Source organism: Rana temporaria, chromosome 3 (assembly GCF_905171775.1).
Source record: "Rana temporaria chromosome 3, aRanTem1.1, whole genome shotgun sequence".
NCBI classification, from domain to species: Eukaryota; Metazoa; Chordata; class Amphibia; order Anura; family Ranidae; genus Rana; species Rana temporaria.
The window spans coordinates 9,704,819-9,732,279 of record NC_053491.1 but is presented as its reverse complement, the minus strand read 5'-3'; the positions used below and the strand labels follow the sequence as shown (position 1 = coordinate 9,732,279).

The following is a 27,461-nucleotide window of genomic DNA, read 5'->3' as shown; positions in this document are numbered from 1 at the left end:
TTGTAGGACGTCAGGAACTCATACCATACCTTCAAGTCCTCCCGGTGATCCTTAGACAAGCGAATGAAATGAGTGGGGGCCTTTGCCCCCGCCGTAGCCGCCGACAGCCGTCGGCAAAATATTCTGCCCATGGGAATAATCCTACAGGCGAAATTTAGTTTGCCCAGCAGAGACTGCAAGGCCCTAAGCTGCACCTTACGCAAGCCCTGAAACGCCCTGACTTCCGTTTTCATGGCCTCGAGCTTATCCCTGGGAAGGCGACATTCCATTGCCTCCGAATCGATCACTATACCCAGGAAACTAATCTCCGTCGTGGGGCCTTCCGTCTTGTCGGCCGCCAATGGCACGCCAAAACGTCCCGCAATGTGCTGCAACGTTGACAGGAGAGTCGCACACACACCAGAGGAAGGCGGCCCCACGCAAAGATAGTCATCCAGATAGTGAATGATCGAGTCCAGGCCCGATACATCCCTGACCACCCATTCCAAAAAGGAGATGAAGGTCTCAAACAGCGCACAGGAGACGGAGCAGCCCATGGGTAGACACTGGTCAACATAATACTGGCCCTGCCAGCAACATCCCAACAGCCTAAAACAGTCGGGATGCACCGGCAACAACCGAAATGCGGATTCGATTTCCGCCTTGGCCATGAGAGCCCCACGTCCGTACCGCCGCACCCACCGGACCGCCGCATCAAATGACGTGTAGGACACCGTGCAGGCTTCCGGATCGATAAAGTCATTGACCGAGCCCCCTTTCGGGAATGACAGGTGGTGAATAAGACGGAATTTGTTCGGTTCCTTCTTAGGCACCACCCCCAACGGAGATACCACCAGCTCCGGCAAGGGCGGGGCCGCAAACGGCCCGCCCATCCGGCCTAGTGCCACTTCCTTGCCCAACTTTTCCCCCACCACCCCAGGATGAAGGAGAGCCGATTTCAAATTCCACGCCACCGGCGGCACCACCGCCAGTGAACACGGTATCTTGAAACCGTCCCTGAACCCCGAGGACAATAGTTCCGCCGCCGCCCTATCCGGTACCTATTTAGAAAAGGACGCATCCTTTCCTCCCTCACCGGAGTCGTCCCTTTTTAGAGCAGCGTCACCGGCCCGCTTACCTTTTTTAAAACACTTGGCCGCGGGGTGGGATCCCCCACACCCTGAGCACTCGTGTTTGAATTTGCACGATCCTCCGAATTTGCAGGCGTTCTCATTGAACTGCCAGCAAACTCCCCACTTTTTCCCGGCCGACGGTCCTGAGGAGGTCGCACCCCCGGCCCCCCCCGTGAAAAGACTGCGCCGGGGCCTTAGCCGCCGCCATGAGCCGCATCCAGAGGCTGATGTCCTTCTGATCCCAGCGAAGAGAGGGCCTAACCGCCCGCCGCTGACGGAACTGCTCATCGTACCTGAGCCAAGCCGACCCCCCGTACACCCGGTGCGCCTCCCCGATGGAATCCATGTACCCGAACAACGCCGAGCAATGCTCGGGGTTCTTCTCGCCGACGACGCTAGCCATAATGGCGAACGCCTGAAGCCAGTTAACGAAAGTGCGCGGAATCAGCCTATACCGCCTCTTCTCCTCATCCTCTTTTTTAGAATCATCCGGCTTCACCCTGTCGAGGTTGAATTTCTCCAACGGCAACAGGGAGAAGATCTCTACGTATTCGCTCTTGTAAATTTTGTCCCTGACCTCCTGTTTCAAATGGGCCCCCAACGGACACTCATAGCAGATATACACCTCGCCCCTCGCCGCGTCCGCAATACGTACCAGATCGGAACGAGTCACCACCTCCGGGGCCCCCCCTGCCTTTGCCTTCTCCGTTACCACCTGACCCGCTGCCGGGGCCACCGGGGGGAGCTGCGGAGACGCAACCCCCCCCCGGCCAGAGCATCCCCCCCAGTCACGCCCGCAGCCACAGGTGCCCACGGGGCCACCTGCGGCGAAGGGCCCTGTACCGCAGCCACCCGGCCCAAAAGCTCCCTGAGGCCCCCCACCAGCTCGTTCAACAAGGCGTCGGACCCGGAGGCGGCAGGCGCGACGCCCGCCACCACCGGTGCAGCCACCGCCACCGGCGGCGGAGGTGCAGACACCCCCCCCCTCCCCACCCCCAACAGATCAAATAATGCGTCAGTTAAAGAAGATACCTGTAAGGTAGTGGACTTACCAGGCCTGCCGGGAGACGCTCCCGCTGCCGTAGACCGGACCTCCACCGCTGGCTCACGCTCCGGCTCATCTCCTTCCACCTCGTCATCCGATAACTCGCCCCCCGACCTGTCCTCCCCGACTGGGATCGGTGCGGCCGACAGACCCCCAGGCGAAGGTGACCTGGAGGCCGCGGAGTCTTCCCTCCGTTCCAGCCGGCCCTTCACTGCTCCTCTGCCCCGCGTTGTTGCAGCAGGCAGACCACCCGACGCCGTCTCTGTGACCCCCATCCGATCTCCACCTCCCGATTTTTTCTGCGCCGCGCCCCGCCCACCAGCGGAACCGCCGACCCCACGTGAAGAGGGCCCCGCGGCCATGCCTGGTGGATCTGAGGCCTTCTGTTTTCCCTTTGCAGCCCCCGTTCCCGCAGTGGAGTTAGAAGGCGTCCCCCCCCACCGCCCGCAGCCGAGGAAGCGGCACCAAAACGGCCCGTGGCCCCGCCCAACGACGGAGGTCGGCGGCGTGTGTCCTGCTCGGTCCCCTCCGCTTCGCTCCGAGTCACCCGCTTCGGCGGGGGGGCCGACCGCCCCCCCGGTGGGCTCCGCGCCCCCTTCCCAGCCCTTGTTGAAGGCCCCGGCGAATAGCGGGCCGGAGGCCGCGACCTCCGCCCGCGTGGGGTCAACTCACCGCCGCCCGAACCGCTCGCCTGCTCAGAGCTCCACTCCGCTGCTCTCCTTTCCAACCAATCTGCACCCCGAGTCGCAGCTTCCGCACGCAAACGCGCCAGCACGAGGTCCACGGCCGCCATCTTGGATTCCGGGAGCAGGAGGAAAAGCTGATTCCTCTGTGCTCTCCAAGCTGCAACTCAAAAGCTGTTTCCTCTGTGCTCTCCTAGCTGCAACTCAAAAGCTGATTCCTCTGTGCTCTCCAAGCTGCAACTGACCTCGCTGGCCCCGCCCCGCTCTTTTATATTGCCACTCCCCTGCCTCTTGTGCCCAATCCTGCTCTCCTAGCTCCCCCACTCAACTATTAGCCAATCCTGTTCCACCTAGCACCACACCCCTCTCCCAACCAATCCTGCTCCTCACACCTCCCCCATCCACAATGCCTAAACCTGCCTGTGTCACTAGACACACTGTCATGCCCGGCCCTCTGCTATTCTTTGCTGTCTTTTTGCTCCGGGCCTCCCTCTCTTTACCGCTCGGGGGGACCCCTAAATAATCCTACTGTCGATAGTTTGTATAGTTTATATAGTTTGAAAGTTACGGTGTGTGCGGGCATCTCGCTGTGCGCTGTCCGCATTCCCCCACCTAGGAGATTCAGCTGCCGTTTTGGTATCAGCTGATATGTTGCTAGCAACAGTATTAGTGAGGCCCTTGAGGCCACGATGTTTCTTTTCCGTCTGTTTGCTCTTCTTTTTCCTTTCCTTTCTCTTTTCTCTTGTCTCTGGAAATCTTACCCACCCTCTTCTCCCCCTCCCCCCCCTATCTCCTGAAGTGGTGTGCTCACTCCTCCCGGATGCCCTCCTAAGCCCCCCTTTATACTGCCTATGGCTACCCCTACTGCCCTGAAGGTTTCCTCTTTAAATTGCCGGGGCCTTAATGTGCCGGAAAAGAGGAGGCAGATACTATATCACTTTCATAAAACGCGTACCCAGCTCCTCCTGCTCCAAGAAACTCACTTTCGATCTGACTCGATCCCTAAACATTTCGGTAAACATTATCCCACTTGGTTCCACAGCTCTAATCCCCTGGCTAAATCTAAAGGGGTCTCCATAGCCTTCCACTCCTCCTTTACCCCAGATGTTCTGGATACATATGTAGACCCAGCAGGGAGATATATCATGCTTAAACTGTCATACAAAAATATGATATACACTGTCATTAATGTTTATTCTCCCAACCAGGACCAGCCGCAGTTTTTCTCCTCCGTGATCTCTCGCCTGAAGAAATTCAGCACGACGAACATGATCCTGGGTGGGGACTTCAATGTCGCTCTGGTTCCCCGCATCGACACGTCCACAGGTAAGTCCTCGCTCTCGATGGCTGCCCTGACCAGGCTGCGTTCCCTACTGACTGACCTCTCCCTCACTGACGTTTGGAGAGTTCTACATCCCTCCGTTAGGGATTATACCTATTTTTCCCCAGCACACTCCTCGTACAGTAGATTGGACTACCTATTAGTGTCGCAGTCTTTACTTGACCTTTCCCCGACAGCCTCTATCGGAATTAAATTGTGGTCCGACCACGCCCCTGTCCACCTGACCCTTGGAAGGATCCCTCTTTTCAGGCCCCAGTCTTCCTGGAGGCTTAACGATAACCTACTCATGGACTCTGCCTGTACGGCAGATATTGTTCAGACGATTGCACACTTCAATGCAGATCATGCTCGAGATGAAACCAACCCCCTGACTAAATGGGAAGCGTTGAAGTGTGTCTTGCGAGGCAAATTCATCCAACATGGCTCTCGCCTGAAGAAAGCCCGGACTGTTGACATAGCTCGCCTCCTGGACACGATCACCACCTTAGAGGATTCCCATAAGCGTTCGCCAGAACCCGCTAAATTAGTGGATCTGGCTAATGCCCGCAGGGATCTTCTACAAATCTTTACAGACCGGGCCCTAGTGGCCAGGGATAAGGGACGGTTCACACACTACGCCCAAGCCAACAATTGTGGCAGACTCCTGGCGAACACACTACAACCACGTCAGACAAGGAAGCATATCCCCTTCGTGGTCTCCCCTACGGGAGGGAAGGCATGCAGTAATTCGGCGATCGCAGAAGAGTTCCGGCGCTTCTATGAAGGCCTTTATAATCTATCCCCCCGGGCTATGGGATCCCCAACCCAGAGTTTGGGGCCCCCGGATGCGATCTCCTCTTACGTTCAGGACACAGCTCTCCCCACCATCCCACCAGTAGAGGTAGAAGAGATGGAAGCGCCCCTGACGGAGGCGGATTTTCTCCTAGCCATTAAAAAATTAAAGAATGGCAAGAGTCCCGGCCCTGACGGGTTCACCCCCAGATTTTATAAAATATTTGCGCCACAGCTCTCTCCTCTGCTGGCAAAGGCCTTCAGTGCCATCGAAGAGACTCTATGCCCTTCCTCGAATCTGTTGCATGCCCAAATAGTAGTTATCCCAAAACCAGGTAAAGACCAATCTCACTGCCCCAACTACAGGCCAATCTCCCTGCTAAATGTGGACTTGAAACTATTCACAAAAATTCTTGCGGACCGCATCTCCCCTACACTCCCCGACGTCATACACGGTGACCAAGTGGGTTTTGTCCCGGGCCGAGAGGCCCGTGACAACACCACCAAGACGATACACCTGATTGCGTACGCTAAACGAAATAGGATCCCGATGTGCCTTTTATCCTGCGATGCGGAAAAAGCCTTCGATAGGGTCAGCTGGCCCTTTCTGAGGGCCACCCTCGTCCAAATTGGTCTGGGTCCGAAGATGCTTGCGCGTATCATGTCCCTATATAGTAGACCTTCTGCTTCAGTGATGGTCAACGGCGTCAAGTCCACGTCATTTGCGATTAAAAATGGCACCAGACAGGGGTGCCCCCTTTCCCCTCTCCTGTTCGCCTTAGTTATAGAACATCTGGCACAGGCCCTCAGGGCTAGCGGGAGTATACAGGGGTACAGACCCCCTCATCTCACTGTAAACTCTCCCTATACGCCGATGACCTCCTGCTGTACGTCACCCATCCCCATGTCACCATCCCTTCTATTTTGGCTGAGATTTCGCGGTTCGGGGCCCTTAGCAATTACAAACTTAATCTATCAAAGACCGAAGCCCTGAACGTCTCGTTGTCGCAACCCGTTCTCTCGATCCTGAAAGCCAATTTCTCCTTCCAATGGCGGGCTAAGTCCGTCACTTATCTGGGAACGGAGATACCGGCTGACCTATCGGAGATATACTCCCTAAATCATGGCCCGCTACTGACTAGACTCAGGCGCCTTTCGGAAGACCGCTTAAACCTACCAGTGTCCTGGTTTGGGCGTATGAACACCCTGAAAATGGACATATTGCCCAAATTGTTGTATACGTTTCAGGCTTTACCAATAGCTCTATCTGCGGGATTTTTCCGGTCATTACGCTCGATGGCAATACGCTTTGTATGGGGGGGAAATCGTCCTAGACTGAAACATACTCTGCTGTGCTCCCCCATCACTAGGGGAGGCGTTGGCCTCCCTGACTTTGAAATGTACCATACAGCGACAGTTATCTCGCGGATCTTAGAATGGTTTCCCCATCCCGCGGGCAAGGTTTCTACCTTGGTCGAACAGGACCTCTCCTCTCTTGATCTTCGGTCCCTCCTTTGGGGCAGTGAGAGGACACACCGGACCCTCACGGACTTATCGCCCCTGACCAGAGACGCTTTATCAGTTTGGTACCGCCGGAGGGTATCATATGCTTTGACTACCGACCCGTGTCCACTGACCCCTCTGTTCGACAACCCGGCTATCCCAGACGGTAAACTTGTTCACACGTTCATTGGGTATAAAAGAGAACAATGGCCCACGGCGCGACAGTTTGTCAATGCTACCACGGGTTCTCTAGTCATAGAGGAGCCCTCCCCTCCCTCGAAAGTGACATGGCTTACCCAAATGCACCTGACATCTTACTGCAAGCAGCTCCATAAATCAAGACAGACCCACAGACCCCTGACGGAGTTTGAGCAGCTGTGCGTACTGCAAAAGACCCCCCGCCACACCCTCTCTATAATATATAAAATGATCTTGGGACACGTATACACCTCCCTTCCTAAATTCACCGCAGCCTGGTCAGGGGACCTGGAGACTAGCATAAGCGAGGCAGACTGGCAAAAAGCCTTCTATTACACGCACAAATCCTCCATCTCAAGCTATGTTCGGGAAAAAAATTATAAAGTGTTATCACGGTGGTACAGGGTGCCATCCGCCCTCAGGATCATGTTCCCGTCTACTCCGGACTCATGCTGGAGATGTAACTCGGCTGTTGGTACGTATCTACATATATGGTGGGACTGTGAGGCTATTCGCCCGTTCTGGAATCAAATATTCAAAATTTATTCGGATATCTATAGCAAACCCCTTCTTCCCTCCCCCACGGTCGCCCTGCTGTCCATTCTCCCAGGTACATTCAAATTTCAGAAACACACCCTACTTAGGTTCTGCCTCAGTACGAGCAGACAATTAATATCCAGACATTGGAGGTCCCCCTTACCCCCGTCACTAGCCGAATGGGTTACTGAAATGAATGGAGTGATGTTGATGGAGGAACTCCAAGCTAAAGCTCTAGACAGCCACGCCAAGTTCTCCTTTACATGGGGATTGTGGAGGGAGTTCTCTTCTTCAGACACATTAAAGACATTACTCTCACCTGACTCGAGCTCTCCACCACCCTGAGGGGAACAGGAGGGTCTGATTTTGTACTATATATTATAGGTTTGGGGCGCGGGAGATCTGGGCACACCAAATACCCCCCCCCCCCACTACTCCCCACCTTCTTCTATCTTTTCTTTTCTTTTCTTCTCTAGTTATGTTTACATGACTTATTCTTTTTATACTTTCCTTTTCTTTTGGTACTCTTACCGTCCTAAGCAGGCAAACTTGATAACCCCATGATAGGACTATACCTTATGTTTATGAGGTTGAACTTCTTGAACACATACTTTTATAAGTTGGTTGGTATGCATGTTGCTACCTTTTCTTTTTTATTTTTCCTACGGCAACCCATACCGTCGGGGGCATGCCCCCCTGCTCCCCCCTGGCCAGGGGCGCAGCTGGTTCCCAAAAGGGGCGCCCGAGCCGGAGGGAGCAGATGCTAGGTACTTCATGCTACGCGAGTGGGTTGAACACGTAATTGTTTCTCTAGCTCCTAATGAAGTTCATATTATAAGTTATGTTTTTCAAAAAGGTATCCTTTGTTATGATGAAAACCAGCCCACCCAATGTGGGAGGTCTGGTTCATGTATCTTGATGTCTGTCTAAAATTCTTTAATAAAACTTTTATTGAACCTTAAACACAGATCTCCTTCACACAACACAATAGATCAATTAACCTTTAGAAATAGTGAGGGGACATTAGCTTCAATAACCGGATGGTAATCACAATGGCAAGCAGGGAGAATTAAACTGAGACATATAGGCAAATGTATCACAATGGCCCCCCTTTTTCTCCCTGCTCCGGAAAACCCGGTTGGACCTTCCCTGGTCCAGTAGGGTTGACGGGTTTAGAGCTTTTAGTCCGAGGTTAACTCCGTTTGGCATGACTGACCTCCCTTGGCAACTGCTTCAGACTCAGGTATGCCACCGGGTCATCAGATCACACGCCGGTCAGTCCCCAAGTCTTTGTGCGATCTGCAAAGTCACCAGAAGTCAGTGTGAAGACGGCGAATGGGTCTGTGCGCCGCCATCTAGGTGTCCCGCTATGGGAGGGGCAGGTTATGGCTCTGAAGTGACAGTCACAGGAGATTCATAAAAAGAAAAAGTTATATTTGTTGAAATGCTGTAGCACTGGTGCTCAGAGTCCGGGGGGGGGGGGACTCAGAGCCCCATAAGGTCAGCCACCCCCTGCTCCCTCCGCAGCCGCCGGTTCTCCTCTTTGAGCTTCTCCAGCTCCATCTCCAGTTCATGGAGCCTGGGGGGTCAGCCCGCTGTGACCTCAGGTGGTTGTTCTCCTCCTCCATGCGGCTTATGCACTCCTCCAGCTCTATGTACTCACGGATCAGATCCTGCTTGCTCATGTCCTGCAGGCTTTCCACGTGGTCCTTCATCATCAGGAACTGGGTGGTGGTGTAAGGGGCCACCGGTGGGCCCTTGGCGAACATCTTGGCCCGCATCTGGGGCGCCCGCTGCGATTCCATCTCCTCCAGTCGCTTCTTCTCCTCCCAGGTCCGCTGGTTATATGACTTCCAGGACCTCTTCTTCTTGGAGGGTAGCTGGCGGTGCCTCTTTCTGCCCAGCTCCCTCCAAGGCCCCTCCGGCTCATGGCTGTCGCCCATGACCAGCTGACAATGGTGTTCCCTCTTGTCCGTAATAACAGATTGTACCATGAGGGCGTCGTACGGGGTGCCCAATGGTTCTTCCTGACCCAGCTCCTGGGGATCCCAAGCCGAGTCTACACAATGGGCTGCTGCTGGTGGGCGGTACCCAGGTTGAGACCAATTTGACCTGGTGTTGTCATTCATGGGGCAATTCTGCTTGAAGTGACCCAACTGTTTGCACCGGAAGCAGCGTTGTTCGTTGTCCTCCTGGCGTGGGTAGCGAGGGCTATATGTCATCGGTCTGTTAGGCGGTTGGTATCTAGCGGCTGGTGGGTGTGAGGGCGCCGTTGGTTGTGGAGGTTGTACCCGTGGTGTGACCTGGTTTGTCTTGCGAGTATCCGCATATTCATCCGCCAACTTCGCGGCCTCTGGTAGAGTCATGGGCCTGCGATCTCTCACCCAATCCTTGACGTCCGTCTGGATGTGATTGTAAAATTGCTCCAGGAGCATTAGTTGCAAAATGTCCTCTGCGGTGGTGGCCTGGCTGCTGTTAACCCAGTTAGAGGCCGACAGGGACAACTGGCATGCCCATTCCGCGTAAGAGTCTTTTGTGGTTTTGCGTGAGTCCTTGAACTTCTGTCGGTGGGACTCTGGGGTTACTGCATAACGAGCCAGGAGCACTTCTTTAACCCTGGCGTAGCTATGGATATCCTGATCTGGCACGGTCCGGAAAGCATCAGAAGCTTTGCCTGACAGTTTGCCTGACAATATTGCAACCCACTCTCTTCTAGCTATTCGGTGCAGGTTACATTGTCGCTCAAAATCCGCCAGGTAGTTATCAATTTCACAGTCCTTTTCATCAAAAGCTTTAAAAGCGCTAAACGGAATCTTCCTTGTGTCTGCTGTGCTGTACTCACTGTTCGGAGAAGGTGCGGCTGCTTGTTGGACTGCTGCCAGTTTTAACTGTAGTTCTGCGTCCCTTATTTGTTTATCCTTCTGTAGCTCTGCGTCTCTTATTTCTTTAGCCTTCTGTAGTTCTGCGTCCCTTATTTCTTCAGCCTCCTTCGCTAACAGGTCCATCACTCTCAGCACCACATCTGCCGTTGGGTTCGGGCCGAACCACGCTAGCTTCTCTCTCATTAGCTTGTTGGCTGGCGATTCCTCCTCCTGAATCACTGGTGTCTCCATCTCTTGTACTGCTGGCGTTGCTGCAATCCCGTCCTCCTGGTCTATCTCCATTGATTCTGCTATGATGACCCGCTTGGTTTTGTTGCTAGCAATCCTTCCACGAACTTCCAGTAGTTCTTCCAGTGTCTGCTTGGAATCCGGGTGTGAAGGGGAATAGAAGGGAAAAATCCCACTGCTGCCAACCAATTGTGACGGTATTGGTATGATATCCCCGTCAACGTTCCCTTCTTCCCCTAACGAAAATCACCCCAATATTCCACGAGAAGGAATATCCCTGGAGTCGCCCAGAAAGCCACACATGCCAAGCTTACTGCTGGAACAACACAGAGTTTAATGTTATAACACACACAGCTTATATGTCATTTCCAAAACTGTTACAATGACAAATCTCCGCCCCCCTCTTACACAGTGGGGGGTCTTCAATACAGCTCCTTTGAAATAAAGATATTTCTTTGAACTAATCAGTATCTAGCCGGTTCGACCCCGCATATAGAGAGATAATTACCACAATGAAGCAATCAGCATAATTAACACAAGCCACTTAAACACAGATCTCCTTCACACAACACAATAGATCAATTAACCTTTAGAAATAGTGAGGGGACATTAGCTTCAATAACCGGATGGTAATCACAATGGCAAGCAGGGAGAATTAAACTGAGACATATAGGCAAATGTATCACAGTCACAATGTCATGGGATGTCTGTGCGATGGGAACACGTCAATGGCCCGGATTCAAAGAGATTTGCGCTTTTTTTGCGGAGGCGCAGGGCAACGATTTTGCCCTGCGCCCCCGCAAATTTGCTCCGCTGCCCTCGCTTCACGGAGAAGTAGCTCCGTAAATTGCGAGGGCGCGCCGGCAAAATTGCCCGGCGCTAGAGCACGCAATTCAAATGATCGGTCGGGAATCATTTAAATTAGGCGCGCTCCCGCGCCGAGCGTAGAGCGCATGCTCCATCTGGAAACTTTCCCGACGTGCATTGCGGCAAATGACGTCGCAAGGACGTCATTTGCTTCAAAGTGAACGTGAATGGCGTCCAGCGCCATTCACGAATCACTTACGCAAACGACGTAGATTTCAAATATCGCGACGCGGGAACGACGGGTATCCTTTAGCATTGGCTGCCCCTACTATTAGAAGAGGCAGCCTTACGCTAAACACGCCGTACGGAAACGACGTAACTTGCTTACGCAGGGCTCGCGCAACATTGTGAATTGGTGTTAGTATGCAATTTGCATACTATACACTGAGCACAATGGGAACGCCCCCTAGCGGTCATCGCAAGAATGCAGCCTAAAATATGCGTGGGATAAGAGCCTTATGCCATGCAGATTTTAGGCTGCAGTCGGCGTTACGATGTTCCTGAATCAGGAGCATTCGTAACGCTGGAACAAGTAAGCAATTGCGCTGTGTAACCTATGGTTACACAGGCGCAATTGCTACTTGAATCTGGGCCACTGAGCACAATGGGAGCGCCCCCTAGCGGGCATCACAAGAATGCAGCCTAAAATATGCGTGGCATAAGAGCCTTATGCCACGCAGATTTTAGGCTGCAGTCGGCGTTACGATGTTCCTGAATCAGGAGCATTCGTAATGCCGGAGCAAGTAAGCAATTGCGCTGCGTAACTATGGTTACACAGGCGCAATTGCTTCTTGAATCTGGGCCAATGTCTTCTGCGGGGAAAACAGCAAGAAAAAAAAGATTTGTATGAAAAGTGCAATTCAGTGTCGCGGGACCCCCGAAAGGGCCACAGATGTTGACAGAAACTCCGCTCTTCTGAGTCACCCCCCCTTGTCTCCGCCCCCTACCTACCTCCGAGCACTGTTCCTTGTTTCCAACACCTTCCCACCTCCCACCGCCCCTTTTAGAGACTACAGAAGCAAGTATCATTTTGTGATACTAGAAAGGCAGTAAAATAGATTCCCTGCTACCAGCAATAATAGACCCCCCAGCAACAATACCCCCCCTTCTCAGCAATAGGCACCCCACTCTCCACCAACAGTAGATCCCCCCCCCCCCCAGTAACAATGGACCCCCTGCAACAAAATACCACCCCAGCAACAATAGACTCCCAGCAGCAACAACAGATCCACCTGAAGTCAGCATTAATAGACCCTCCAGTAGCCAGCATCAACAGATCCTCCAGCAATCAGCATCAATAGACCCTCTAGCAGCCAGCATCAACAGGCCATCCAGCAATCAGCATCAACAGACCGTCCAGCAGCCAGCATCAACAGACCCTCCAGTAGCCAGAATCAATACACCATCCAGCATCAACAGACCCTCCAGCAGCCAGCATCAGTACACCCTCCAGCAGCCAGCATCAATACACCCTCCAGCAGCCAGCATCAACAGGCCATCCAGCAATCAGCATCAACAGACCGTCCAGCAGCCAGCATCAACAGACCCTCCAGCAGCCAGAATCAATACACCATCCAGCATCAAGAGACCCTCCAGCAGCCAGCATCAATACACCCTCCAGCAGCCAGAATCAACAGGCCCTCCAGCAGAAAGAATCAATACACCCTCCAGCATTAACAGACCCTCCAGCAGCCAGCATCAATACACCCTCCAGCAGCCAGAATCAACAGGCCCTCCAGCAGAAAGAATCAATACACCCTCCAGCATTAACAGACCCTCCAGCAGCCAGCATCAATACACCCTCCAGCAGCCAGCATTAACAGACCCTCCAGTAGCCAGAATCAATACACCCTCCAGCATCAACAGACCTTCTAGAAGCCAGCATCAATACACCCTCCAGCAGCCAGCATCAACAGACCTTCCAGCATCAATAGACCTTCCAGCAGCTAGCATTAACGGACCCTCCAGCAGTCATCATCAACAAACCCTCCAGCAGCCAGCATCAATACCCCCTCCAGCAGCCAGCATCAACAGACCCTCCAGCAGCCAGCATTAACAGACCCTCCAGCATCAATAGACCCTCCAGTAGTCAGCATCAACAGACCCTCCAGTAGCCAGAATCAATACACCCTCCAGTATAAACAGACAGCTGCCAGCATCAATACACCTTCCAGTAGCCAGCATCAATACACCTTCCAACAGCCAGCATCAATACACCATCCAGCAGCCAGCATCAACAGGCCCTCCAGCAGCCAGAATCAATACACCCTCCAGCATTAACAGACCCTCCAGCAGCCAGCATCAGTACACAGTCCAGCAGCCAGCATCAACAGACCCTCCAGCAGCCAGCATCAATACACCCTCCAGCAGCCAGCATCAACAGACCTTCCAGCATCAATAGACCCTCCATCAGTCAGCATCAACAGACCCTCCAGCGTCAATAGATCCTCCAGTAGCCGGCATCAATAAATAGATCTTTCTCTTAACAGTAGATTCCTCCCAGCAACAATTGAACCCCTCTTCCGCAACAATAGACCCCCATTCAAAAATAGATTCCCTTCAGTGACAATAGGACCCCCAGCAGCCAGCATCAACAGACCCTCCAGCACACCCCAGCACCCCTTGCCATTACATACATTCCGTTCTGGAGGTGCCGGAACTGCGTTCCCATGCATTCCCGCTGAAAAAAGCTCTGGATAGAGTAATTGCGCTAGGAGGGGTAATTTCCTGGGGGGGGGATTTGTGCTAGTAGAGATGATTGGGGGGTATTCATGTTAGGAGGGGGAATTGGGGGGGGGGGGTTGGAGGGGGGAGAGGATGTAAACTCAGAGGGTAAATTTGAGGGGGTAGAGGATTTGTGCTTGGATGGGTGATTTTTTGTTTGTTTTTTGGTGGGGCACATTTGTGCTGGGGGGGGGGGGATGGGAGAAGATTTGTGCTGGAAGGGGGGATTTTCGCAGGCGAGTGGATTAGTACTGGGAGAATGTATGCTTAGGGGTGCTCAATTTTTTGGGGGAGGGTGGGGGGATATTTGCTGACATGTGATGCTCATACATCTTGGGGGGGGGGTTAAGTTTGGCATGTTGGCACTGGGCTCCTGATGATGATCCGGCACTGGCTGGCAGCCAGTATATCAGGCACAGATCTGCTCCCCACCACCCTTCGCTCAGCTGCTCTATGAATGGAATCTTCTTCTATCTACTGGATGTGCCCCCCCCCCCCCCTGCGGTCATTAGAAGCCTTTTATTTCATGCCACTCTGGAGACAAGAAGGAAGCTTCTTGTCAGCTCTCCGATCACTTCTAAAGGCACGTCTAATGGCGGCGGGATGATACGTCGCCTTCATTTCACCCCGATAATCTGGCACCAGGTCAAGGAGAGGATTGCTACTCTTGTAGACCAGACTGCATGCATTGCAGCCCAGTAGCTCCGCGGAGAAGTTGCGGTCTGGTTGGCACAATCTCCATGCCTGCTCAGTAGTCTCTTTGGCACTATTTCCAGCTGGCTGTCTTTAACCACCGCAATACCGGGCACTTTCACCCCCTTCCTGCCCAGGCCATTTTTTTTAGCTTTCAGCGCTGTCACACTTGAAATGACAATTGCGCAGTCGTGCTACACTGTAACCAAATAACATTTTTTTATCTTTTTCTTCACACTTCTTTTGGTGGTATTTAATCACTGCTGGGATTTTTATTTAACCACTTAAGCCCCGGACCAATTTGCAGGTAAAGGACCTGGCCCCTTTTTGCGATTTGGCACTGCGTCGCTTTAACTGACAATTGCGACGTGGCTCCCAAACAAAATTGGCGTCCTTTTTTTCCCACGAATAGAGCTTTCTTTTGGTGTTATTTGATCTCCTCTGCGGTTTTTATTTTTTGCGCTATAAACAAAAATTCAATATTTTTTACTTTTTTCTATAATAAATATTCCCCAAAAATATATATATATAAAAACGTTTTTTTCCTCAGTTTAGGCCGATACGTATTCTTCTACATGTTTTTGGTATAAAAAAAAATGCAATAAGCGTATATTGATTTGTTTGTGCCAAATTTATAGCGTTTACAAAATAGGGGGTAGTTTTATGGCATTTTTATTAATATTTTTTTTTTGTTTACTACTAATGGCGGCGATCAGCGAGTTTTTTCTTTACTGCGACATTATGGCGGACACATCGGACACTTTTGACACATTTTTGGGACCATTGTCATTTTCACAGCGTAAAGTGCTATAAAAATGCACTGATTACTGTGAAAATGGCACTGGCAGTGAACGCGGCGATGTGTGCGGCCCTGGAAGTTCAATGCTTCCACGCATGCGTCGAATCAGTACGACGCATGCGAGGGATGGCGGTTGGTCGGACGTGTCCGGTGAGTCTGTACAGACGACCGAACACGTCCGACGGACAGGTTTCCAGCGGACAGATTTCTTAGCATGCTAAGAAATTAGTATCCGCTGGAAACTGTCCGATTCGCGGGACAATTGTCCGCTCGGGTCTACACACGACCGGATCTGTCCGCTGGAACTGGTCCGGCGGATCAGTTTCAGCGGATCGATCCGGTCGTGTGTACGGGGCCTAAGGGGCCCGATGGTGCCCAGTGGCCCTTACAGGCCCGGCTGTCCCCCCTCCCGTTTTTTTTTTTTTTTTTACTTTTTGCATTACACCTGTAAGGGGCCCGATGTTCCCCAGGGCCCCTTACAGGCCCGGCTGGCCCCCTTCCCGTTTTTTTTTTTTTTTTGCATTACATCTTTAAGGGGATCGATGTTCCCCAGGCCAGGTTACATGCCCGGCCGGCCCCCTTCCCGTTTTCTTTTGCATTACATCTTTAAGGGGCCCGATGGTGCCAAGGGGCCCTTACAGGCCCGGCTGTCCGCCCCCCCCCCCCCCCCCCCCATTTCTTTTTTTTTTTTTTTTACTTTTTGCATTACATCTTTAAGGGGCCCGATGGTGCCAAGGGGCCCTTACAGGCGCGGCTGTCCGCCCCCCCCCCCATTTCTTTTTTTTTTTTTTTACTTTTTGCATTACATCTTTAAGGGGCCCGATGGTGCCAAGGGGCCCTTACAGGCCCGTCCGGCCCCCCTCCCGTTTTTTTTTTTTTGCATTACACCTGTAAAGGGCGTGTAAAGGCAGGTGTCCCAATACTTTTGAAAGCCCCCCCCCCACTTATCATCTCGCGTCGGAGAGAAAAGATTACACTTGTTTTTTTTCATCAGCACCCCCACCACCCCCACCACCCCCCGGTTCTCTGCTCCAGGGGGATGCCGCCTAAAGCTGTGTAAGGGGCCCCAAAATTTGTGACAGCTGCCCTGGGGACAAGTCTCCCAGTCCCTGGTGAAGATTGTCCAGGAGGACCCATAATGGTGATGAGGAAGGAGACCGCCGTGTTGTTGGCCCCCGATGGAAGATATGTGTGGAATTGGGGTGATTGGGAAAATCTGGGCTAAAAATAGTTCAGTCTCTTTTCCCTTTCTGGTGACGTTTTTTGGGCAAAGGTCGCGGCGAAGCCGAAGGATCCTCCAGGAAATGGTTATCGCTTTATGTTGGAGGGTAGAGCTGTAAAGAGAGGATCATTGTAAGGAATCGCCGTAGGACGGGGAATAGGGGAAGGGTGTGTGGCCCTAGACAGTGGATCCATTGTCACCCCGCACCCTCAGGCACAACGTGTCCTCCAACATGCATGTGATACAGACCATGCTTTCAGTAAGGACGCTCGAGCTCTGACCCTGCGCCATCGTCATAAATACCATGGCATTGCCCAATGCTTTGGGTCTTGTCCTTTGTTACTCATTGTGAAATCAGGAGGCGCACACACGCGAAAAAACGCCTCGGGTGCATTCTTCAACATTGCAAATGTACTGTTGTATTTTCAAACTAGACTTGAACTTTTCACTTGTGTTATTTATAATATACACTTGCTAGTTGCCTAGCTGTCATACTTATCCAGCAGCCTCTGGACTGTAAAAAGTGCAGAGGATGTAGGAGATGAGTGAAGGTCTGGCAACATGGTATAACAGATGCATAAAATTCATATAATCTTTATTGCACATCCATTCACGACAAGGGAGAATCCAATATACAAGCGTTGACTCGTTTCAGCCCTTTACTGTGCCTTAGTCGTAACCCAGTAATGATTAAGGCCCAGTAAGGGGCTGAAACACTAGGTAATTCCCCTCCATCAGGTGAGTGACACAACTTTTGTGACAAACTGGAGACTAAGGGCCAGATCCACGTACCTCGGCGTAAATATAAGCGGGCGTAGCATATCTCAGATACACTACGCCGCCGTAACTTAGTGCGGAGGTTCCTTATCCACAAAGAATTTGCGCCGTAAGTTACGGCGGCGTAGTGTAAATGTGTCGGCGTAAGGGCGTGGAATTCAAATGACAAAGATGTGGGCGTGTTTTATGTTAATTCAACTTGACCCCACGTAAATGACGTTTTTTTTAACGGCGCATGCGCCTTCCGTGGGGGTATGCCAGTGCGCATGCTCGAAATCACGTCGCAAATAGTCAATGATTTCGACGTGAACGTAACTTACGCAAAGCCCTATTCGCGAACGATTTACGCAAATGAGGTAAACAACGGAAAATTCGACGCTGTCCCGACGTCCATACCTAACATTGCGTACACCTCATAGAGGCAGGGGTAACGTTACGCCGAAAAAAGCCTTATGTAAACGACGTAAAAAAATGCGCAGGGCGGACGGACAATTGAGAATCGCCGTATCTAGCTAATTTGCATACTCTACGCCAGGGATCCTCAAACTACTGCCCTCCAGCTGTTGTAGAACTACACATCCCATGAGGCATTGTAACAAACTGACATTCACAGACATGACTAAGCATGATGGGAATTGTAGTTCTTGAACAACTGGAGGGCCGTAGTTTGAAGACCCCTGCTCTACGCGGAAATCAACGGAAGCGCCAGCTAGCGGCCAGCGTAAATATGCACCTAAGATCCGACGGCGTACTGAGGCTTACGTCAGTCGGATCGAGCCCACATTCAGTCGCATCTTGTTTTGTGGATACAAAACAAAGATACGACGGCGCATCGTAGAACTTACGCGGCGTATCAATAGATACGCCGCCGTAAGTTCTTTGTGGATCTGGCCCTATATTGTCAAAAGTACATAATATATACGGCTGCACCGGCTGTGCCAGCTTCATTCCAGTTTCACGTCCCAGAATGAGGATGCCCGGGACCCCGTCACAGACCTGCAAAATGCGGGACTGTCCCGGACATGTGGTTTGTCCATAGAGGGCGCCTGGAGCGCCGCCCCCTCTGGCTCCGCACCGCCACTGACTAAAAACATAGATTCATTCCATTGCATGAATCTATGTTATTGTCGCCGCTGCCACTGGTCTATTCAGATGGCCGGACCTAGAGCGCCGGCCACCTGAATAACGGCAGCTGGTTGGCTGTACGGAAGTGCCGATTGCTTATCCTCGGGACGTACCGGCGGTGCGTTCCTTGGATAAGACTGACAGGCGTCTCAGCCAATCAGGTTCACTGGTTCTGGCTATCGGAAACCTGATTGGCTGAAGCGTCATCGAGGGCGGGAGAAGACATCGAGGGACGTGGATGGCTGACTCCAGTAAAGATAAGTTCCGGGCGGAGGGGAAAGGGGAATTTTACGGGGCACAGCAGCGACGAAGGGCACAGTGACATCAATGGGCACAGTGGCGACAATGGGGACAATGGGCACAGTGGCAACAATGGGGACAATTGGCACAGCGGCATGAATGGGCACAGTGGGGACAATTTGGCACAGTGGGGACAATTAAAGGGCACAGTGACATCAATGGGCACAGTGGTGACAATTAAAGGGCACAGTGGTGACAATTGGCACAGTGGCGACAATTGATGACACAGTGGCTGTGTTTGATGGCATGGCACAGTGGCTGTGTTTGATGGCATGGCACAGTGGTGTGAATTGATGGCACAGTGGCTGCGTTTGATGGCATGGCACAGTGGCTGCGTTTGATGGCAAAGCACAGTGGTGCGAATTGATGGCACAGTGGCTGCGTTTGATGGCATGGCACAGTGGCTGCGTTTGATGGCATGGCACAGTGGCTGCGTTTGATGGCATGGCACAGTGGCTGCGTTTGATGGCATGGCACAGTGGTGCGAATTGATGGCACAGTGGCTGCGTTTGATGGCATGGCGAAGTGGTGACAATTGATGGCACAGGGCTGCATTTGATGGGCACAGTGAGGCTGCATTTTTTTTATTTTTCGTTTGCGCCCCCCCAAAAATGTTGAGCACCAGCCGCCACTGGTGGTCACCCTACTAGGTATATACACTATAGTGTCAAAAGTATTGGGACACCTGCCTTTACACGCACATGAACTTTAATAGCATCCCAGTCTTAGTCCGTAGGGTTCAATATTGAGTTGGCCCCGCCCTTTGCAGCTATAACACCTTCACCTCTTTTGGGAAGGCTTTTCACAAGGTTTAGGAGTGTGTCTATGGGAATGTTTGACTAGTCTTCCAGAAGTGCAATTGTTGGACGAGAAAGCCTGGCTCGCTCTAATTCATCCCAAAGGTTTTCTATTGGGTTGAGGTCAAGACTCAAGTTCCTCCACAACAAACTCGCTCATCCATGTCTTTATGGACCGTGCTTGTGGGCCCTGCTGCAAAAGTTGACCTGGGCCCCCCCCCCCCCAATAACTCCTGCCTCTTCCACTGCGCGCCAAGATACTCCAACAGCGCCCCAAAATACCAAGAAAGTTGGGAGGTGTACTACTTACACAAGGATGCTCTGTGACTGTATGATGGCTGTCTCGCTGTCCCTCTTCTCTCCTTCCTCCTGCCAGCTGCACGTGCACACAGGGGGGTAGGCAGGCCACACTGTGCTGCGGGGTGAAAGCGGTGGGCTTGTATGTAAAAGAGGAAACTCAGAGGGCCTGTCCGGGATGGGCAGGCCCTCGGACTTCCAGATTCACATGCAAGCCCACCGCTTTCACCCCGCAGCGCAGAGTGTGTCCTGCCTGCCCCCCGCTTTGTGTGCACGTGCAAGGTTGAGCAGGAAGGGCCTGTAATGGGCTGGTCAAGGGAATTGGGGTGGGAGGGATGAGCAGAGAGTGCACTGCTGGGGGGAAACAGCTTGCCCCATCTCCCTGTGTAGGTAACAAAGGGCCCAGAGCGGGCCTGGGTGGGCCCCTGCCCAGCCAGCCCAGGCCCTTTGAGTTTACTGACTTACCTATGCAGGGTAATGTGGCAAGTACTTCTCCCCAGCGACACAGTGATAGGGAGGCCGCATGGGTAGAATGGGCATGGGTGACCTCTGCGACCCCTCAAGCCCTGCCCATGCCTCCCCTATCTATCCAAGAACTAAAATGAAAGTGTTTGGTTTTGGGCTTTGAAGATATGACTCAATCAATCATCATTATGTGTTTACTATGCTTCGGTGCTAATGGTGCCATATTTATCTTCTCCCAGATGTCGTGGCGCCCGCAGTATCGCAGCTCTAAATTCAGGAATGTGTACGGCAAGGTTGCGAGTCGAGAGAACTGCTATGAATGCATACCCATCACCAAGAACGTGCATGACAACTCTTTCTGCGCCGTCAACTCCAAGTTCCTCGCCATTGTCACTGAAAGTGCGGGAGGAGGCGCGTTTCTGGTCATTCCCCTCCATCAGGTGAGTGACACAACATATGTGACAAACTGGAGACTAAGACCGGAGGAAGTCAAGGTATTATACAATGAAGGAACCCCTATTGATGGCCTCTCCTTCTGAAATTGACTCGTTTCAGCCCTTTACTGTGCCTTAGTCGTAACCCAGTAACGATTAAGGCCCAGTAAGGGGCTGAAACACTAGGTAATTCCCCTCCATCAGGTGAGTGACACAACATATGTGACAAACTGGAGACTAAGACCGGAGGAAGTCAAGGTATTATACAATGGAGGAACCCCCATTGATGGCCTCTCCTTCTGAAATTGCTAGTTGCCTAGCTGTCATACTTATCCAGCAGCCTCCGGCATGTAAAAAGAGCAGAGGATGTAGGAGATGAGTGAAGGTCTGGCAACATGGTATAACAGATGCATAAAATTCATATAATCTTTATTGCACATCCATTCAAGACAAGGGAGAATCCAATATACAAGCGTTGACACGTTTTAGCCCTTTACTGGGCCTTAGTCGTAACACAGTAATGATTAAGGCCCAGTAAGGGGCTGAAACACTAGGTAATTCCCCTCCATCAGGTGAGTGACAGAACTTTTGTGACAAACTGGAGACTAAGACCGGAGGAAGTCAAGGCATTATACAATGAAGGAACCACCATTGATGGCCTCTCCTTCTGAAATTGCTAGTTGCCTAGCTGTCATACTTATCCAGCAGCCTCCGGCATGTAAAAAGAGCAGAGGATGTAGGAGATGAGTGAAGGTCTGGCAACATGGTATAACAGATACATAAAATTCATATAATCTTTATTGCACATCCATTCAAGACAAGGGAGAATCCAATATACAAGCGTTGACTCGTTTCAGCCCTTTACTGTGCCTTAGTCGTAACCCAGTAATGATTAAGGCCCAGTAAGGGGCTGAAACACTAGGTAATTCCCCTCCATCAGGTGAGTGACACAACTTATGTGACAAACTGGAAACTTATAGCTGAATTCACGTAGATGTGCCTAACGTTAGGCAGGCGTAGCGTATCTCATATACGCTACGCCGCCGTAAGTTAGAGAGGCAAGTGCTGTATTCACAAAGCACTTGCGTCCTAAGTTACGGCGGCGTAGCGCAAATGTGCCGGACTAAGCGCGACTAATTCAAATTGTGAAGAGTTGGGCGTGTTTTATGCTAATGAATCGTGACCCGACGTGATTGACGTTTTGAACGAACGGCGCATGCGCCGTCCTTGGACATATCCCAGTGCGCATGCTCCAAATTATACCGCAAAGACTTATTGGTTTTACGTGAACGTAAATTACGTCCAGCCCCATTCACGGACGACTTACGCAAACGATGTAAAAATCTTAAATTTCGACGCGGGAACGACGGCCATACTTAACATTGACTAGGCCAGCTATTTGTTCGACTAACTTTACGCCGGAAAACGCCTTACGTAAACGGCGTATCTTTACTGCGACGGGCAAGCGTACGTTCGTGAATCGGCGTATCTAGTCATTTGCATATTCTACGCCGAACTCAATGGAAGCCCCACCTAGCGGCCAGCGGAAATATTGCACCCTAAGATACGACGGCGCTGACCGTCGTATCTTAGCTAGGTTTAAGTGTATCTCAGTTTGAGAATACACTTAAACATACGACGGGCTTAGATTCCGAGTTACGTCGGCGTATCTACTAATACGCCGGCGTAACTCTTTGTGAATCCAGCTAATAGAGATCAGACCAAAATGAGGGACAAATAAGGAGGAAAGAGGGACAGTTGGGAGGGATGGCTGCGCCCCCCGTAGGCAGAAGGAGGCTGGTCAGTTCACCTAGCGGGAGTGCCCGGCCCTGCCTAGCACCTGATGACACTGTCTGCTGTAACCAGACACGATTCTGGTACAGAGCCACCTAGTGGCAAAGTAACTAACTGCACCACCTAGTGGCAAAGTAGCTAACTGCACCTGCCTACAAGCTGAGTTAATCAAGAGATTAACCGAACTCAAAGCAAATGTTTTATAGGCAAAGGGCCAGATTCTCAAAAGAGATACGCCGGCGTATCGCCTGATACGCCGTCGTATCTCTGAGTCCGCCTGTCGTATCTATGCGCCTGATTATTAGAATCAGTTACGCATAGATAACCATTAGATCCGACGGGTGTTAGGCTCTTACGCTGTCGGATCCTAATTGCAATTTTTTTTTTCGCCGCTACGTGTCGCCTCCGTTGTTTTCCCCGTCGAGTATGCAAATTAGCAAAATACGCAAATTCCCAAACGTACGCGCGGTCGACGCAGTGAAGATACAACGTTTATGTTAGATTTGCGACGCGTAAAGTTGCCCCTGCTATATGAGGGGCAACCAATGTTAAGTATGGCCGTCGTTCCCGCGTCGAAATTTAAAAATGTACGTCGTTTGCGTAAGTCGTCCGTGAATGGCGCTGGACGCCATTTACGTTTACGTCGAAACCAATGACGTCCTTGCGACGTCATTTAGCGCAATGCACGTCGGGAAATTTTAGGGATGGCGCATGCACAGTACGATCGGCGCGGGAACGCGCCTAATTTAAATGATCCACGCCCCCTACCCGGATCATTTGAATTAGGCGGGCTTGCGCCGGAGGATTTACGCTACGCCGCCGCAACTTTACAGGCAAGTGCTGTGTGAATCAAGCACTTGCCCGTAAAACTTGCGGCGGCGTAACGTAAATGAGATACGTTACGCCGCCGCAGAGATGCGGCAATCTACCAGAATCTGGGCCAGAGTGTCATTCTGTGCACAAGCTTCTGCAGAAAGAAGCCAAATTACATTCGACCTACATGTATGCGAATGAACTGCACAAGACTCCTTCGACATCTGCTGGAGCATGCCCAGGTCCTGAGGGCACAAAGCCCAACCTTGCCAATAGCCGGAATTATGAGCCAATGTCACCCATTTATGACTACAATAGATCAGCTGTCTATCGTAAAAAACACTTCCATGCCAGGACATTATATACTGCAACTGTATACAATCATCGGAGAAATGCCCTAGTTCACAAGTTGAATTACGTAAGAAGCCAAACAAAAGCGTAATTGTCAGACTGTAACCTCTCCGAAACCTGAAAACGTCAAACGTGATTTTAGGACACGACGTGGACTGTGTGCCAAGAGCTATGGCCTGGATTCATGTAGCACTTACGCCGACGTATCTCGAGATACGCCGCGTAAGTGTAAATGTGCGCTGTCGTATCTGTGCGCCGTGCCCACAGAACTAGATACGCCTGAAAATAGGCTTCCTACGACCGACGTAACTTTCCTACGCTGGCGTATCGTGGGCGCATATTTACGCTGGCCACAAGGGGCGCTCCCATTGATTTACGATTCGAATATGCAAATGAGTGAGATACGCCGATTTACGGACGTACTTGCGCCCGGCGCATTAATATACGCGGTTTACGTAAGGCTTACGTCCGGTGTATAGTTATTCCCCATATATGAGGCGCAACTCATGCAAAGGTATGGACCAGGGAACATAGCCGTCGTATTTTACGTCGTTTACGTAGTACGTGAATAGGGCTGGGCGTAGGTTACGTTCACGTCGTAGGCAGTGATTCGACATATCTTAGGGAGTATTTTCCACGTGATTCTGAGCATGCGCACTGGGATGCGTCCACGGGACGGCGCATGCGCCGTTCGCTCGGCCCATCATTTGCATGGGGTCACGCTTCATTTAAATGGATCACGCCCACTTCCACCTACTTTGAATTAGGCTGGCTTACGCCTACGAATTTACGTTACGCCGGCGCATTTGCTTTGTGAATTCCATGCTTGCCTCTCTGCGTTGCGTCGGTGTAGCGTAAAAGAGATACGCTACGGCGGCATATATAGGCGCCGATGTATGTGAATCCGGGCCATAGCCTATAACCCAATAGTAACCAAGAAGAGTTCAGTACACAGCAGTCAGTTCAGATGAGAACTGCTTTCTCATTGGTCGTTATGAGTTTCTTGAATGTTGCATTGGAAGGAAGTATCATGTCAAATAAGATATACAGGACTTAGGAGCGTATTTATAAAAGCAGGTGTTTTCCTGATCCACTCTTATTATGAATGAAAAACCATTCGATCTGGAGGGGAAATAGCCCATTAACATTTGATTTTATGCCCAGTCATCCAGAACAAATGTACGTGCAGTTTCACAGGATGAAATTTTCTATTTGTATATACAAAATATATTGTCAAAAGTATTGAGACGCCTGCCTTTACAGTTACACGCACATGAACTTTAATGACCCCCAGTCTTAGTCCGGAGGGTTCAATATTGAGTTGGCCCCGCCCTTTGCAGCTATAACAGCTTCACCTCTTCTGGGAAGGCCGTCAACAAGGTTTAGGAGGGTGTCTATGGGAATGATTGACCATTCTTCCAGAAGCGCGTTTAAGAGGTCAGGCACTGATGTTGGACGAAAAGGCCTGGCTCGCAGTCTCCGCTTGAATTCATCCTAAAGGTGTTCTATCGGGTTGAGGTCAGGACTTTGTGCAGGCCAGTCAGGTTCCCATATCTCCCAACTGTCCCTGATTTGGAGCAATGTCCCTGATTTGGAGCAATGTCCCTCTGTCCCTCATTTTGGTCTGATCTATGTAGTTGTATATAAAATGCACTTTTTATCTATCAAAAAGTGTTTCCCAGCGCTAAACTTTTATCTGATTTCTAAATTGCTGCATTTGAAAATTCCAAAAGCCAATATAAAGAAATAGTAGTGGTAAAAAAAGCACTTGTGGGTTTAACCAATCTTATTTTTTTGTACAATGCTCCTTTAAGGGGGCGTGGCAAGGGGTGTGTCCTCTGCCTGCATACTTTTTCTGATAGGTGTCCCTCACTCCCATCTCAGAAAGTTGGGAGGTATGAAGTTCCTCCACCTCAAACTTGTTCATCCGTGTCTTTATGGATCTTGCTTTGTGCACTGGTCCAAATCATTTGATGAAGAGGAGATTATGGTGTGGGGGGAGGGGGGATTATGGTGTGGGGGTTGTTTTTCAGGGGTTGAGCTTGGCTCCTTAGTTCCAGTGAAGGGAACGCTTAAAGAGGAAGTAACGCCTAAAAAAAAAAAAAAAAAACCCCTGCAAGTCATAATGATCTGCTCGGGCGGCCGACATCTTTCCCGGGGAGTTATTTCCGGGTATCGCGGAGCCGTCAGTTACGGCACGGGCTACTTTAGGAGTGCCGTAGACATCGGCGCCCGTCCTTTCTGTAAATATCTCCTAAACCGTGTAGGTTTAGGAGATATTTCAAGCACCTACAGGTAAGCCTTAATCTAGGCTTTCCTGTCGGTAAAAGTGGTTGTAAAGGGTTTACAACCACTTTAAGGCGTCAGCATACCAAGACATTTTGGACAACTTCACGCTCCCAACTTTGTAGGTACAGTTTGGGGACGGCCCCTTCCTGTTCCGACATGACTGCGCACCAGTCGCACAAAGCAAGGTCCATAAAGACATGGAGGAGCGAGTTTGGGGGTGGAGGAACTTGACTGGCCTGCACAGAGTCCTGACCTCAACCCGATAGAACACCTTTGGGTTGAATTAGAGCAGAGACTGTGAGCCAGGCCTTCTTGTCCAACATCAGCGCCTGACCTCACAAATCCGTCTATGGTGAAATATTCCCACATACACCCTCCTAAACCTTGTGGACGGCCTTCCCAGAAGAGGTGAAGGTGTTATAGCTGCAAAGGGCGGGGCCAACTCAATATTGAACCCTCCGGACTAAGACTGGGATGCCATTAAAGTTCATGTGTGTGTAAAGGCAGGTGTCCCAATACTTTTGAGCAGCTTTGACATGGGGTCTTTGTTTGCTCATTTCATGGATATTGCCTCTAATGTTTCTGATTGTGAAATCAGCTTAATGTGACTTTGAATGTAAGGCTGGAGATGTGGTGAGTCGGGGTTGTGGTTAGTTATATCTCATGTACAATTGTATAAATTGAATGTAAGGCTGGAGATTTGGTGAGTCAGGGTTGTGGTTAGTTATATCTCATGTACAATTGTATAAATTGAATGTAAGGCTGGAGATTTGGTGAGTCGGGGTTATGGTTAGTTATATCTCATGTACAATTGTATAAATTGAATGTAAGGCTGGAGATTTGGTGAGTCGGGGTTGTGGTTAGTTATATCTCATGTACAATTGTATAAATTGAATGTAAGGCTGGAGATTTGGTGAGTCGGGGTTGTGGTTAGTTATATCTCATGTACAATTGTATAAATTGAATGTCCAGTCTAAACCTTTTATTCTAAGCTTTGGGTTGAGCCGGGAAAGGTTTGGAACTTCAGGTTTTTACTGCTATCCAGGGGCCGGCCTGTTGACCAGACAGAGGAACACTCCCAACGGCAAAACAGACAGTAGAATAGGGGAGGGCAAGCACCCCTATCACATTTGTATTTGTACCTCACTTCCTGTCTGGTGAAACCGTTGTCAGCAGGACAGGAAGTTCTCTCGAAGCTCTGCTTAACACCAGGTGTAAAAAAATGTGAGCACGCAAGAAAGAGTGCAGGGCAGGGCTGGACTGGGACAAAAATTTGGCCCTGGACTTCATCCAGACTGGCCCACTTTGACAGGTCTCTCCCACAGCGGCCGGACAACTCCCGCACCCCCCCGGCCACCAAAGCCCCCCCTCCCCCTTCACTAGCCACTAGCCGTTTTACTTTTAGAGTAGAAC

General features: G+C 51.0%; 1 protein-coding gene across 1 annotated transcript in view; it reads left to right on the top strand.

The window, feature by feature from the left end:
• Positions 1-27,461, top strand: part of CORO2B (coronin 2B) — a 123,448-nt gene that overhangs the window by 48,195 nt on the left and 47,792 nt on the right. The window contains exon 2 of the mRNA XM_040342233.1: positions 20,607-20,807. Within this exon, the coding sequence (XP_040198167.1) occupies positions 20,607-20,807 (201 nt within the window). The remainder of the gene's footprint in view (positions 1-20,606; positions 20,808-27,461) is intronic.